General features: G+C 49.2%; 1 protein-coding gene across 3 annotated transcripts in view; it reads right to left on the bottom strand.

Moving 5' to 3' along the window:
• Positions 1–7,667, bottom strand: part of SEPTIN8 (septin 8) — a 35,127-nt gene extending 27,460 nt beyond the window's left edge. For all 3 annotated transcript variants that reach the window (XM_036391415.2, XM_036391416.1, XM_036391417.1), the window contains exon 1: positions 7,546–7,667. In XM_036391415.2, the coding sequence (XP_036247308.1) occupies positions 7,546–7,575 (30 nt within the window). In that variant the 5' untranslated portion in view covers positions 7,576–7,667. The remainder of the gene's footprint in view (positions 1–7,545) is intronic.
• Positions 7,668–15,900: the final 8,233 nt, after the last annotated feature.

The following is a 15,900-nucleotide window of genomic DNA, read 5'->3' as shown; positions in this document are numbered from 1 at the left end:
TCTTACACCACACACATCCAAGTTGATCCATTCACAACCTGTGAATGCAACATCAGTTTTAATTTTCTGCAAACAAACTGACTGTTTCTGGCTTAAATTCCTCCCTGTTTTTCCACCACAAGCAAAATTCCCACATGCTTCTTTTCTTAAGCTGTTATTTAGTGATTTCCCTATAACATTTATAAGGCCTAATTAATTAACTGTGAGGTTTTTCTTAATCAAGAGAGGATTAAATGGGCATTTTGCCTCTATCACAAGTCCTGGACGAGAGTTTACAATGAGCAAAGCAGGATTTACCAGGCATTTTGCATACAGTGTTTTGCAAACATGAAGGCTGCCTTTGAGAATAAGGAAAGTTGGTTAAAAATAAAAGAAAGCTATGGAACCAAAAATGAAAGACATTTCCTCCAAAATGACCTTAATGGATGAGAAAGTTCAGCTTCTCTGCAGCCTGAGAATTCCATCCCCCATAAGCTATTCAAAACCAAGCAAAGTCCAAAACACAAATGAAACTTTTTAAACAGACTGAAAAAAAAGATCCTGAAATACAAACAAAGCCACTCAACACTGCCCTAGTTAGTTTCTTTTTAAAATTATTTATTCAGAAGCTGCTGAGTCTTTTCAGTTAATGGACTTCCCAATAACCCTGTCAAGAGCCTAATCTTAGCACCTTATCTAGTGCAGACTTTCTCCAAGTTCACCCAAGGCAGAGATGCATTCCCAGTTTACTCAGCTGCTCTAAGCTGAGCAATCTCTTTGGTTTCCCAGCATCCTTCCATGAGGAGACACTTGGTAAACACAAGTGGCTGTCGGACAAAGCCAGGAGATAAACCGAGTGCCTACCCTTAAGGACTGGAATGAAAAAGGTTTGGAGCAGTTTAAAAGAAAAGTGGCAGAGGGGAAAAAGGATCTGGATCCCCATCACTCCAAACAAGCCATGCTGGATAGCAGTCACCAAGCTTATTTGCTTTAGTTACCACTTAAAATAAACATGGCTAATTCCCACATACGTTTCCAGAATTTATTGCCCAATTACAATAAATACTATTATCCAGTATATTTTTAGAGAAGGGAACAGAGAAATAATGGGAACCCAAGAGCTTTTGGTCACCACTGTATGCTTCTTCCAGTTTGCCTTATGCAACCATCCCACAGCATCTCCACCAACAGATCTTCCAGCTACTGACCACATCTTCTTGTAATAATAACTGGAAGACATTAGAAAGAGAATATCCCAGAATATACCACAGCAACTCAGCTCCTCTGAGGGCTACACCAGAGTCATCATACTAATAAGCTGACTACTATATATCCTATTAACACATGCCTCCAGAAAGCCTCCAAGTGTATTAGCACAGAATGCCTTTAATCTGAAAAATCAAGGCAACAGAAAAAAGGAAAAGAAAACCTCTATTTGAAAAATACTCACAGCAAAAAGATAAGCTGAAAGCACTATTTGTTCTGTATGAAAACACAGAATAAATCTATATTTAGGAATATGAGCTGGAAGCACCTTTGCTGCAGAAAAAGGGAAGGGGGATGTTGCTGGGAGGCCAGCTGCCACCTTCCCCAGGCAGCATTTCCCTGTGGCAGAGCTGAAAGCCAGGATCAGTGTGGCTCAGGAGGGAAGGCTGCTGTGAGCAGGGTGTGGAGCAGAGACCTGGCAATGCCCTTGTGCCCCCAGCTGCCCCCAGAGCCCGGGCACCCAGCAATGCACACACTGCAACACAGCAGGGATGGTCTCCTCTCCCAGCAGCAGACCTGAGGGCTGCAGGGAGGTCCTGGCAGACATGGGAAGGTTCCATTTTCCAGCATCACCACAAGCTCAGGGAACATGCTGCACACAACCAGAGCTGAAGGCATGCCTGTACAGCCCTGTGCAGGCAGACATGAACTCAGCAGAGCAGAGCTGGGGGCTGAGCCCTGCCTCTGTCACAGCCAGAGCCAGCTGAGGGCTGCCTGTGGGGGACTCGACGCATTCCCCACATGTTTCCTTGCACACAAAATGCAAACTCATCACAGCATCTCATGCAATGGTGATGAGGATGGGAGAACCCCAAGCCTTGGATGGAAACCCAGCCCAGGCTCTCTGGCTCCACAGCTCCCTGTGACAGTCTGGGGCTGAGGCCATGCAGCCAGCGAGGGCAAGAGGCCTGAGACAGAGCTCGATGGGAACCTTGCTCCAGCTGTCTGACATCCCTGGAATTTCATGCCTGTGGGAGACAGACACTTTCTGGTTTCACAAAGGAATCTGAACATCTAAAAGTGGTGCCTTCACAGCGCTGACCTGGTCAGCCACAAGCCGAGAGCGGTGATTAGGGCTGTGTCCAAGAATCCTGTGGTTCTCACTGACACCACTCCTCTCTGAAAGTCTCCCATCACCCCATTTGGAGGATGCTGATTCCCTGTCTGGGTTTACCTTCTGCATCCCAATGTCACAAACTGGATGAGCATGGCTGCTTATGCCAGAGGAGAGGCTCTGGAAGGAAAGCACGTGGCTGGGACTGAGGACAAAGAGCACTTTCAGGATATTTTTTTCCTCACTTGGGCTTCTCTAGGAGAAGAGGTTGGCTCTCTTAGCTGTCCGACACTTTCATGATAAGTGAATATAAATGCAAAGCTTCAGGTATAATCCCAGAGCTTGCTGCAGCTATGCACATGTGGGGAAGAAGAGAAACGAGCAGATTCGGCATAAACACAAGGCCCATCTCAACAAAACAAGTATGGGACAGGACAATGTTACTTCTAAAGGCTGCACAAACAGGGCATCTGAAACAAACAGGGCAGCTGCTCCCAACACAGCCTGAAGTGTGTTCAAAACATTCTGAATAATCAAAACTAATCCCACAAACGTGCCCTTACCCTACACAGGTGGGGTGAAGCGTGCAGCCTGCCCACACCCCGCCCGTCTCCTCAGTCCCATCACCTCCCAAATTCCTCCTCTTCATTGCACAACCCAGGAAAAGCCAATTCAGCATCATGCCAGCTTCTCCCCCTCCCAAGCTCGGAGCCAAAGGGAAGGAGAGGAGATGAGCGTGACTGCTGCTCCTGCAGACAGAAAAACAGCCCAGTGATGGGCCCTGGTTTGCACAGTGGTGCCTTGAGACGACAGGACTGGGCACAGCAGGGGGCACTCAGAGCCAGGGCTGTGCCTCTCCCCGCAGCTGGAGACAGCCCTGCTGTTCTGCCACACAAGATAATATTTAGGGAGCTTCTGGCCCTCCAGCAACGCTGGGGACTGGCTGACAGCTGCCACCCCAGCACAGACGACAAGGCCTGACACCGTGCCGGCTCCTGAAAGGGAGTCATTCTTGACAAGGCCTGACACCGTGCCGGCTCCTGAAAGGGAGCCATTCTTCAGGCCCGCGTTTGTTTTGCCGGTGCTGAGGGCACACGCGGCCTCAGGCTCCGCCAGCTCACGTCCCTCCACCCACGGCCTGCACCCACTGCAGGCAGGAGAGCTCCGGAGAGCTCGGCAGCTCCCACGCACAACAACATGCTGCAGGAGGAAGAGACACCCCGGATTCACCAGCACTGACAGCACCACAGCAGGGAAGAGGGAAAAAAACCCCAAAAAACCATCTTATTCTGGGCAACGTTTGTACCCAGTGCATACATTGAAAGTAAGTGTTGAACTGCCATGGGCTGTGGTTGAGGTAATTGATTCTGTGGTTGAGGCAGTCAGAGCTGGCTTCCTGCGTGAGGACAGGCGAAATTCCAAGGGAGGGATCACAGGCTTGGAGATGCAACCAGCAATTTGTCCCCTCCAGTGGAAGGCCATTTTCTGCATCGTTCCCTCCCAAAAAAGCATACACTACAGGCAGAAGAGTTGGCCAGCACAGGAGGAGAAGGGCTGCTCCTGCTGGGTTGGCTTTCTGGTGCCTGCTACCAGCTTGGAGAAAAATCTGTCACTTGTGCTCCACGCTGCTTGGGGGACCACTTGAGTTTATCCAGGCAAAAGGTAAAATAACTGAATAGCAGAAACAGACAAAGATATTTAATACTGGAACTCCCAAACGGTGCCAACTGCCTGGGTGAAAAAGAGAGCAGAGGGAACGTCTGAATTCAAATCAACCCCGTTTTCCACTGGAATTGAGCCATGGAAAGGTTTCCTTTAGAGTTTGTTTCGAAGAAAATGTAAGCCTGTGCTTAGGACCTGCAGTGATAAGACTTCTGGTCATGAAACACAGAGCGGTTCTCAGCTCACTCCCCAAGCCCATCTCTCACAGACTAAGGCATCACACTGGAAGAGTGGGTTTAGGCTGTGTAGTCATTAAGTGAACCTGAGCTTACAGAAAGCAGCAGCAACACATGAAGTTTATCACAATGGCAGTTGTGGCAGGAACAGGCACCATCCAAAGGTTCCTCTCCTCCCACAGAGCTGGGAGCAGGTGACAAGAAGGCAGTGGTGTGTAAACAGGTAACACTCACACACAGCTGACAAACTTGCCAGATCCTCCCCAAGCTCAGCAACTCTCTGAGACAAAGCAAATCCCATCATCTACTTCCAGCAAAGAAATTGCTCTTCAGCTTTCCTCTGTATAAAGTGGTGTTTTCTCTCCAAGATCTTCTAAGGGACATTAATTTATTGTAAAGCTGCCTGTACCAGCCCAGCTGTCAATCACTTACATGAAGGGAAATCTCAGGATTGCACATGGACAGCTGTCCCCAGCCACAGCTCACACACTGCCAGGTACATGTGAAGTGTCCAGTGCTCTCTGCCCTGGGCATCAATGCTCACACATCCCTGTCCACGAAGGCAGTCACAGTGTTCACACAGAGCAATCAGCCAAAGTTAGCTTTTCATGTTGCACTCTTATCTGAGTCCAACCCTGAGACTGAAGACACCTGCTTCTTCTCCCAGAACTGCTCAGTTTGGAGCCCACTGCCTCTGCACCACCATGTCAGGCTATGAGTTAGTGCAGACAGTTTTGTGAGCTCAATGTGCTTTATTTTAAAAGAGAGAAAGCAACAGATTTGGGAAAGCAGAAGTCTTACAGTCTCAGTCTCACATCTCATCCCATTTATTCTCCATGCATCTCCAGTCATTTCGCTGTCACTTTTTCTTTTCCAGCTTTTCCAAGCTCCTTCAGAGCTCCTGCATTTCAAGCACCTTCTGGCTTCCACTTGCACGAGGTGGTTGGGCTGTTTCCCACTCAATATCCCAACATCCTTGCTAATACTGCTAGTGTCTGCTCCAGTGCAGTCACCACATGTGCTAACTCAGCACTGCCCAGCCCAGGCAATGGAGAAGCTTTAATGACAAAATAAAAGTATTTCATAGATGAAGCAAACTTTATCTGTTCTCCTTCCACCCTGGTGGTGAGCAGCTCCAGAAGTGATGCCTGCAGCCCAAGCCCTGAACACAGCTGTGGCTACCAGAGCAGATGAGCAGAAAACTTCAGTCTCCAGGGGTTGAAGCAAATTTCTCTCACAACAATACAGCCACAAAAACAAAGGTCATGTTGAGCACCACTGATCTGATCCTGCTGCCTCAGAGGCAGCTTTCCATGGGTGAGCTTCCTTTCATTTGTTTTTGTTGGTCATTTCCAACAGCAGCACTTGAAGGGAACTTTATTGTGCTGGAGACAGAGGCAATCTGGAGGACTGCACAAGGGAAGTGTGCATCTGGGGAGTTTTCAAAACACATTATCCAAACCTAAGGGTCACTACATTCCAGGATATCATTGTCAGCTGGACACTATAAATAGCTTCACCAATCATGACCCATTGTGTATCAAAACCCCACTTCAGAGGCTTTTTCAGCATTACTTCCTACTGCAAATACAAACAGCTGGTAAAAATAAGTGAATTTATCAGCACCTTTGCTTGGCAGTGACAAGCTACTCCCACATGGACTTCATGCTCAGGGAGCTGAGGTATGGTAATATAAAATGGCAACAAGAAACCTGTAAGCCCTGCAGAAAGAACAACTCAGAACACCTGAATCACGAGGTTTCCATGATGCTGGAGGAGCAACAGCTGAGATGGAAGCTAGGGGTAAAGGAAACAACAGCTGGGACAGATGTCTGCCCCACATCAAGTAGAAATGAGAGGGTGCTCTCCCACCCTCAAAATCCCTATAAACCCATCCCTGCTCAGTGCACAAAGCAAGCAGGTTTCTTGCTAATGGAATTGGGCACTCAAGCCATGCTGGAGCCCAGCCACTTCCCTCTGGTGCCCAAACGAGAGCCAAACACCGTCAGGAGGATTTTTTTTACCCTTTCTTCTTTTAAAATCAAAGTGACAGAGTATTGATGTAAGTACACAAAAAAAGGAAATTAATTTTTCTCCAGAACTAGGCAATATTTTAGATTCCTGTAATGCCTATGAAAACCTGCACAGGCAACAGCAGGCACACCAAATTAACATTAAAAGTATTTTATATGATACAAATGCGGAAAGAACTGCCATGAGAGAGTCTTGGTGTTTTCATTCTCTGTCACTGTCATTACCTTAATCTACTCCTCCCAGAGCCTAGAAACATTAGCTTTCTTAAATAAGAGCCCCAGTTCAATTTTCCTTTATGCAAGTTTTAAGTAAGTTACAGTCTTGAAAAGTCATTCCTGAGCTGGAAACTTTTGGGCCAGGATTCAAGGAAATGAAGCAGGGTTTGAGATCCTCGGCAAAAAGTAGCTTACAGAGAAAACAGTAGCAGGGACTTGTTTGTGCTCAAAGGGCATGCCTATAATTCAGACAGCCACCTCTGCTCTTCCCATTTATTTAGTAATATCACACCAGACTATTTTGACTTTGGAGAGCAATGCTATTTAATGCGGTAAAAATGTTTTTTTAGCTCTAAGACAGTACAAGACACAACACCAAGCTATTTAACGAGAGCAGCCCTTCCAACAGCAACAAAAAATTCAAGCTGTAGACAAAGAATAGTTTTGGGCCGACAGATTTTAGCCAGATTGACTTCCGATAGCAGTTATACAACATGTGAGCTGCAGAGAGGCGGCAGTGCACGGGTCACGCTCCATATTTGCTGTACAGCATTCCTCATACATTGGCTCAGAGAGCAGCCAGCCTCAAGGGTTTGCTTTACCCGTGTTTCAACCAGCGTGCCTCTCCCTGTGTTATATACACACCGCTAAGTTACTACTGCGGAGTGTTTGGATAGCAGCGGTATGTAAACAATCGCTGTTTGGGAAGGTCTGACCCCATTTCCTGCCGCCTGTCTTTGCGGGGTGATGCGTGCCCGCAGACACAGGGTCGGGTACCCTGTAGGAGCATCCCGGCCATCCCGGCAGGACTCCCCGAGCGTGCCGGGGCCGGTGCCAGCACCAGAGGCGGCTGCGAGGCCCCGGAACCCTTCACGGGCTGCTCCCTCCGCCTTCCCGCAAGGACTTTCCCCGCGCCCGCCGCGGCTGAGCACCGGCACCGGCATCGCCCGCTCCCGCCCCAGCTCCCCCGCGCCGCCGGCGGGGCAGCGGCCGCGCATCCCCCGCCGTGCCCTAGACCCGCCACCCGCTGGGTTATTCCCCGGCACCCGAGCGACAAAGAGACCGCAAGTGGCGCGGCCGAGAGCGGGGCGGTGCTCACCGAGAAGCGCTCCAGGTCGGTGGCGGCCATGGCCGGGGCTGGCGCGGCTCCGGCGGCGGGAGCGCTGCTGCCGCTGCCCGCCGCGAGTGGCTGCGGCTGAATGGATCCAATATGGCCACTTCCTGGAACCGCCCTCCGCCCGCCGCAGGCGCCGCCCGCCCGCCGGACCGGGGAACCGAGGGGACGGGCCCCGCCGGGCCGGGGCAGGGCCGGGACAGCCTCCCCTCGGCCGGCGGGGCGGGCCCGCCGCTCCCAGCGCGGAGGGGAGTGGAACCGAGGAGGAGCGGTCGCGTTGCCCCGGAGGGCTCCCTGCCGGGGGTCAGGTGCCGGTCTGGGGGCGAGCACACGGTACGGGTGGCCCTGGCAGGAGAAGCGACAGTGTGGCTGCGGAAGGGCTCGGAGCACCCTCCGCAGGGGTCTCACAGACCCGGGACATGGCATCCCGCAGGGGTCGCACAGACCCAGGACATGGCGTTCCGCAGGGGTCGCACAGACCCGGGACATGGCATCCCGCAGGGGTCTCACAGACCGGGACATGGCATCCCGCAGGGGTCTCACAGACCCGGGACATGGCATCCCGCAGGGCAGCGGTGCCTCTGTAAGACGCGGCAGCCACACCGAAGTGGCAGCTGCGGCGTGGGTTTGAGCCGGGACACGCAGCGCCATTAACGCTGCCCGCATTTATGCTGATTTAAAGTATGCAACAGAGAGCTGTGGAGTCTTTCTTCGTCGTTCCTTCCCACCTAAGGGCACAGAGCCAAGGCCACCGCCAGTCTCTGTAACGCAGACATCGGTATTTCAGGAGCTGCCAGCACAGAGCGGGTTCTGTTGCTTTCTGGTGCCCTCTGCTGCAGTGCAGCTTCCCAGGAGCAGCTCACCAGAGCCATGTGCGCTCCCGGTGCTGCTGGGTCACTAGACCAGACCTGCCCCGCTCATCTCTCTGTTGCCCTGGTTTCGTCTGAGGCTCTCCCCTCTGTCCCTGCTTATGTCCTCACCTTTCCTCCTCACCCTCTCTCTTGGAGCAATCCACTCTGTACATTTGGAGAGCTGAATTTGGTCAAAGAGACCAAATACTTCTGCCTACAATGCTTTTTGCGACGAAGGGACTCACGAGGATCATTTTTAATCCCCCAAGAAAATAATTCCTTCTACCACTTGTCCCGTTCCACTATAAAGGGGGGACTCGGGGAGAGATAAAATCTATCTTTTGATAGATTTCTCGGACGAAAATAAAGGGCAAACCAAACAATATTATATCTGAGAACCGTTTATTGATTTAAAAGGGTGTTTTTACTAAAGGGGGACAGGAAAAGGAGCAGAGAGGAGAAAAAGAGAGGAGAAGGAAACAGAAGACAGGGACAGCGTTACCACAAGAACCCCGGTCGTCTGTCAGCATCAACCCGGCAGGTGGAAGGTGCGTGCTGCAGCCGCGGGGCGTGTGCGTGGCTCCCGCGGCGGGCTGGGCGCGATTCCCGAGCAGCAGGCGGGGAACGGGCTCTCGGGGCCACGGGCACACTCTCGAGCAGCGGCAGGCTGCGTGTCCCTCCATGGGCGGGGAACGGGCTCTCGGGGCCACGGGCACACTCTCGAGCAGCGGCAGGCTGCGTGTCCCTCCATGGGCGGGGAACGGGCTGCCCTGGCCACGGGCACACTCCCGAGCAGCGGCGGGCTGCGTGTCCCTCCATGGGCGGCGAACGGGCTCTCGGGGCCACGGGCACACTCCCGAACGCCTGCAGGTTCGCGGGGCAGGGGCGCGGGCGGCGGTGACAGGTCGGTCCCTCCGGGCTGGTGCTACGGCAGAGGCCGGTAGGGTCGCGGTTCGGTACGGGTGGGCTCGGGCTGCGCACGGCGGCGGCTGCGGGCTGGGCTGGGGGCTGTGCCCGGGCAGCTCCCTGGCTCTCTCAGCAAAAAAGTGGAAGCTAAATTCTGGTATTTCTGGTGTACAGATGCAAGGCAAACAGTTGTTCTGGTTTAGGGCAAATCTGGGAGAAAACTGCCAAAAGGAGGCCCCTCCAGAAAGCAAACCCACACGGCCCCTCCCCACAACAGGGTCGGGAAGGATTCCTCGAAGAGAAGTGGAAAGAACCTGTTTATTTAACAGGCACAGCACCCCTCAGCACACAAAATGAACAATACTGGGTGACACCACTCTGTCACCGCTCTGAAAAAGATGACAAATTCATAAAGTCTCTCTTGGGGGTGGTCGCTCTGTTATCAGTCCCTGTGGTGCTGGGGCAGCTGCTGCAGCCACAAGGTGCAAACTCTCGGTGTTTCCCAGGTCCCAGTCCAGAGCAGGTTTGAGTAGGTGCAAAAAAAGGGAAAGGAAAAACAGTCCAGGAAAAATTTGGACTGCTTAGCTACTAACTAATGAGCAGAAGCAAAAAGCAAGAGCAAAGCAGAAGCAAGAGCAAGAGCAAAATGAAGAGCCAAGCAAAAAGCAAAAGCAGCACCATGCACTGCCCTGTCTCTGTGTCCCGCCAGCTGTGGGGGAGCGGCTGATAGCAAAACCAAAACAAACCTTTCACTCTTCAGAGCCGGTCTTGAAGGCACAAACTTTGTTTGTTTGTTTGTTTTACTTTACAATCAGCTTTGTGAGTCCTTATTTATGACAATGTAAAACTCTTGCTTAACACACACCTGAATGCCACAATGCCAGGTACTTTTGGATAAGCAATTGGTTTTGATTCATTAAGAGCTCTATTCTGTTACAATAAAGTGCACAGTGTAACAAGACAAGGGTTACAAAAGCTGATTCCTGTCAGGAAAATTAATCTACAAATACCAAAAGTTTATGTCAAAAAGGAGACAGAGTCCTGTAACTTTATTTGAGAAAAAGGAGAGGCCATGGGGCATTTCCCCTGGGATCTCTCAAAATTTTTAGAGGACACAGCCTCCTTTTTATCCTAATTTCCTGGCTACATTTCCCTCTCTCTTTCCCCATTGGCTGAGGTACAGTTTGTACTGAGAGGTACAAACTTCCCAAAATGCCTGATACCCCCTTCTAATGTATATCCCCCATTTTTCTTTTTCCTCGTATCTCTGTTCTTTTTCTCTAAACCCAGAGATGTAGCACAGTCTTGAGTGAGTAACAGTCTGTGTCAATTAGTGGAATTCCTATGGAATTTATGGTTCCCCCATCGCTTCTTTTACCTCTCTGTATCTGGCCTTATGTCCCATCAGGCCCACAGTTTGTTTGTTAAGACACCTCCTTCTCGTTCCTTTCATTCCCAAACAGCTGCTGGTTTCTGTGAGCTGCAGGTCAGCTGCAAAGATTCGCAGCACAAAGGAAATCGTGAGACATTGGAACAGATCAAGAGCAGTGCTGCTGCCTCCTGGCTCTGAGCTGTGCTGCTCAGACCTCCTGGAGCTGGAGTCCTCTGTCCCTCTGTCCAGCAGCGCTGCCACCAGCATGGGGCAGGTCTCTGTGACAGCAGAGCACTGTACAAAAGCTTACAGTTATTTTTAATCACCTTGTTATTTCAAAAAGCACACTGTTTCTAATGGCACATCAAGAGAAACCCTGCTGTTTTCAAAAGGTTCAGTTGCATTAAAACTGCTTCAAGAGAAGTGACTTAGATTTGGTGACTACTTTAATTGCTAATTATTATGCAAATTATTCCTTATACCTCCGTAATTAATTTTATATTTTACTGCTGGATGCTCCTGCAAGGACTTTAAATTTCATGGAATATTAGTACCTGCTAAAACCACAGCAAATTTAAGATGAGCTGTGGGTTTTTTACAGGTGAAGACCTTGGGCAGAGAGCACGAAGGACTGGAGAGGCACAAATGTGTCCCTGGAATCTCTTTGTCCTGGGGAGAGCAGGAGAAAAGCCCCTCTCGGCATGGGTGAGCATTGCAGCAGCACAGTTCTGATGGCTGGGGAGATCAGCAGGAGGTGCTTTACTTCCTCACATTGTGAGCACAGGTAGAGGCAATAAAAGTGGAAATAAATGCTATCACACAGCCCCTTTGACTTCCTAGGCAGACACAGAGAGCAAGAGATCATCCCACCTGCCACATGAGTATAGAAACAAGACCAAGGCTTTTGAGGATGGCTCCAACTTTTCAGGGCCAAATAAAATCCTTGATTTTTAAATCCAGGTGGTGCAGATAAACAGATCTCCTTCAGGGTTTTCAACACAGGCCAGACAAAGCAGCTTTTGGATAACTGTACATTTTTCACTATGTGTCCTGGGGATTACTAGAAATCAAATGGTTTATAGCTGCTCTTTTAGCCTCAACACCACCAAGCACTTTATTAAACTTTCATTGGTTATACTGACAATATATGGATCTTATAAGGTATTACTACAGAAGTGCTGTCTTTCTAAGCTGGACATCAATAGGAGCTGGAGGTCCATTTCTGTACAGAAAGAGACCCCAAATTTCCCTGCTGCCTAATGCTAAAGTGCAGCAGAGGGCAGATTTAGATTAGCTGTTAGAAGAAAACTCCTCCCCATTAGGGTGGAGAGGCCCTGGCACAGGCTGTCCACAGAAACTGTGGCTGCCCTGTCCCTGGAAGTGTTCAAGGCCAGGTTGGATTGGCCTTGGAACAACCTGGGATAGTGGAAGGTGTCCCTGCCCATGACAGGGAGGCTGGGAGCCTTAAGGTCCCTTCCAACCCAAAGCATTCTGTGAGCTGATGATTCTTTCACCACACTGAACCTCACACCAGGTTTGCATTATCCTGCTAAAATCCCATCAAGTTCACAGGCATCATCTGAAAACCAGAGGATGCTTGGGATGAATCCTTGCCCCATCTGTGTGAACAAGCAGTGTTTAATAAATACAGAGTCTGAGATAAACAGAAAACTCTGTTTGAATGGCTGCTGTTAAGAAACATCTTCTGAACTGGTTCCTGAGGTCCTTGAGTTAGAGCTGAATCCTTCTCATTTATGAGAAAATCCCTTTTATCTGTAAATAATCTCCTCTCCCCTTCCCCCCCTTCCATCTTCCCCCCCACCCCTTCACAGGCTTTTGCTCAATTGTTTATCTGTGGAAGGTTACTGCATTTCTCCATGGAACAAAGAAAGAGCTATTTTCCCTCACACTGTGCCCTCTTTGTTTCACATGAATATATTAACAAGAAAAGTAGGAAATTGTTGGCTTTGTCATCCTATTTATTCTGAGAACCCTGATTTCATTTTGGAGGAAAATAAGTTTTCCTTGAGGTAAAAGTCCCATCTGTAGTCATTAGCAGCTAAGCTTTGCCTTTCTACAAAGCAGCAGCATCCTGTCTGACTGGGACTATCCTTCACATTCCCTTTTCTTCCCCTTTTGCTTGCAGCCTGGCATCTCATTTTCCCTGTGGCTATGAGAATACCAAAGAGCAAGACCTAGGGTACCATTTCCTTCAGTTTTGGGCAGTAGAAACTTCTTTGCTTTGACTAGATACTGTGCTTGATCTCCCACTTTATTTCCTGGTTTATGTGGTGTGGATAATTGCAGTCATACAACCTTCACCTTCCTCCTCTGAGGGAGTGGGAAAAGCTCCCAGGTTCACTGTGCAGTTTACTTCACTGTAATAATAATAATAATAATAATAATAATAATAATAATAATAATAATAATAGAGTTTAGGAGACTTCTTCCAGGAAAGGTAACTAACTCTCATCAGTAAAATGGTTAGAGAGGCCAGCTCTCTAGAACCTATGATGCAGGAATAACAAACTGCAATATTTGTGTTTAAAAAAGTAGTAGTAAATTAATCTAATCATGAGCTTATGTATATTGTTTTTGTCTCAGCCAATAAATGAAAAATATCAAGACAGTTGGCTTGAGATCTCCTACGAAGCAGCCCACAGTATTCTGTAAATAGCCCAACAAGAAATATTTGCTTTGTAGGTTTTTGGTGACACAGAAAGAGGCAAAACTTCTCATGTTTCTTTAAGGCTGGAAATTTTGGATGACTGATGAATATAACACCCATAATATTCCAGGATTTTATTATCTATATTAATAAAATTCATTCAAAGGGTTTAATTTCTGCTCCACAATCTGATCAGTGTGACCAGCACTCAGCAGATTAAAGGGGGCTCACTGGGAGCTGGTGCCCTGGTCTTCAGCACTCATCCTGAATGGTGGGCAACCAAAAGGCATCAACAGATAAAGGGAAAGACTGGCAAACAGGATGTGTCTGGTCTGAACTGGTATGGGTGATTAGCCAGAAGTGTTATTTTCTTCTTTATTACAAATAATATAGGAGGTTAATGTGTTAGGTTACTAAAACCCGCTGACAAATTGTGAAAAGGAGCACAACCACATGAATGTGTTAGGTTACTAAAAATGTGTTAATGTGCTAGGTTACTAAAACCCACTGAGAGATTGTGAAAAGGAGCACAACCACATTCCATGGGTTGCCCATGAAGAGACCGTGTGTGGAACAGGTGGCTGGAGGCAGTACCTGGGCAAAGAGGTCATTGTGTTAAACCAGAGCAACCAGTTCAGACTTGCTTGGCACGAGGTGCATGTGTAAACATCCTGTCTCCTCTTCTGTGACCTCCTGGCTATGTGTTCTTCTGCTCTGCAGCAATGGGGAATGCCCGGATCTGCAGAGGGGAACAGCCTCAGTAACTCCCCTTTTTTTGGACCTTGACCCATTGCAAGTGCTCAGAGAGGCTTGGCTGTGTGGGTGTGGAGCAGTGAGGTGTCCTGGGAGCCTGGTGCAGGGAGATCCCTCTGCAGGAATGGTGCTGGGCTGGGGATAACACAGGTGGGATGTCACAGCAGCCTCGTGGGTCTCAAAGGATACAGGGGGGCAGGGGTGTGATGCTGTGCACAGAGACAGACTGCAGTGAGCTTGAGATTCTCCTCTCTCCCCCACCCCCATGCTTGAACCAATTCAGCAACTGGAGCAACTTCTCCCTTTAACATTTGTAACATAAAATGTTTTTTATAAGAGCCTGTTCTTCTGAATCATTTTCCCTCCTCCTCGCTCTCATTTGCAGATATGAACTATAATCCCAGGGTACAGCTGAAAGTTTGCAATGCAAAAATCACAGACTGCTGAGATTTTCTTATGCCTGCAAGGGATTCTGGTAAGGATCTAAACAGTGAAAACAAGGCACAGCAATTAGTATTTGGATGCAGGGTCATTTTTAGCTCTCTACATAGGGCAGGCAATGCCATGAGCTATAGAGCATTGCAGCACTGCTCATGTGGCTGCCTCAGCAAGGGCAAGGCTGCTGTTCAGGCCATGTGAAAGGCAGTAATAGGAGGTGTGCAATTCACATAGAAATACAGAACTAATACAAGATTGCACACTGTTATTATGTGAAAGAGCATTAGAGCAGCAAAATTATTTTGAGGAACTGGTTTAGTGCCAGGTTGTTAGCAAAACATGAAATAGTTTTACAGACATTTGCACAAAGATGATGGAGAGGGAAGGGGAAAGAGCCAAATGCAATCTGTGGGAAAAGGCTCTTTACCCTCAGTAAAGGTAAGAAAGAGCCAGAAGGGAAGTCAGCATCAGTAAGAAGGACACACCTCACATTGCCTTCAAAATGGAGACTTTGACACAAACTGATCAGAGAATCATTAAAGTTGGAAAAGACCTCCAAGATCATGAAGTCCAGTCTTTGACTAAACACCACCTTGTCTACTAAAGCATAGCACTAAGCGCTATGTCTAGTCATTCCTTGAACACTTCAGGGATGGACACCCCACCACCTCCCTGGGCAGACCATTCCAGAGTTTGAAATCTTTACTGTAAAGAAATTCCTTCTGATGCCCAACCTGACCCTCCCCTGCTGCAGCTTGAGGCCATTTCCTCTTGTCCTGTCACTGCTTGCCTGGGGGAAAAGGCCAAACCCCACCTTCATACAGCCTCATTTCAAGTACTTGTAGAGTGATAAGGTCACCCCAGGATAAAAACCTCCAGCAGCTCAATGTCCTTCCTGAATCGAGGGGCCCAGAACTGGACACAGCACTCGAGGTGTGGCCTCACCAGTGCTGGGCACCTGCCCTGGTGCCAGGGTACCAGACCTGCCCTGGTCCTGCTGGCCACACTTGCTGACACAGACAGGAGACCAGTGGCCGTCCTGCCCATCTGGTGTCATGCTCAGCCACTGTCAGCCAGCACCTCCAGGTTCTTTTCCACTGGGAGGCTTTCCAGCCACTCTGCCCCAGCCTGTAGCTCTGCAGGGCTGAAGTGTAGGATCTGGCATTTCACCTTGCTGACCCTCACACTGCCTCAGCCCACTGATCCAGCCTGTCCAGATCCCTCTGCAGAGCCTTTGTACCCTCCAGCACATCAACACCCCCACCCAGCTTGGTGTCACCTGTGAGTTTTCTGAGGGTGCTCTCCAGCCCCTCGTCCAGATGATTAATAAAGATATTAAACAGGACTGAGCC

The sequence above is a fragment of the Molothrus ater genome, chromosome 15 (assembly GCF_012460135.2).
Source record: "Molothrus ater isolate BHLD 08-10-18 breed brown headed cowbird chromosome 15, BPBGC_Mater_1.1, whole genome shotgun sequence".
NCBI lineage: Eukaryota > Metazoa > Chordata > Aves > Passeriformes > Icteridae > Molothrus > Molothrus ater.
This window is presented reverse-complemented; position numbering and strand designations above follow the sequence as displayed.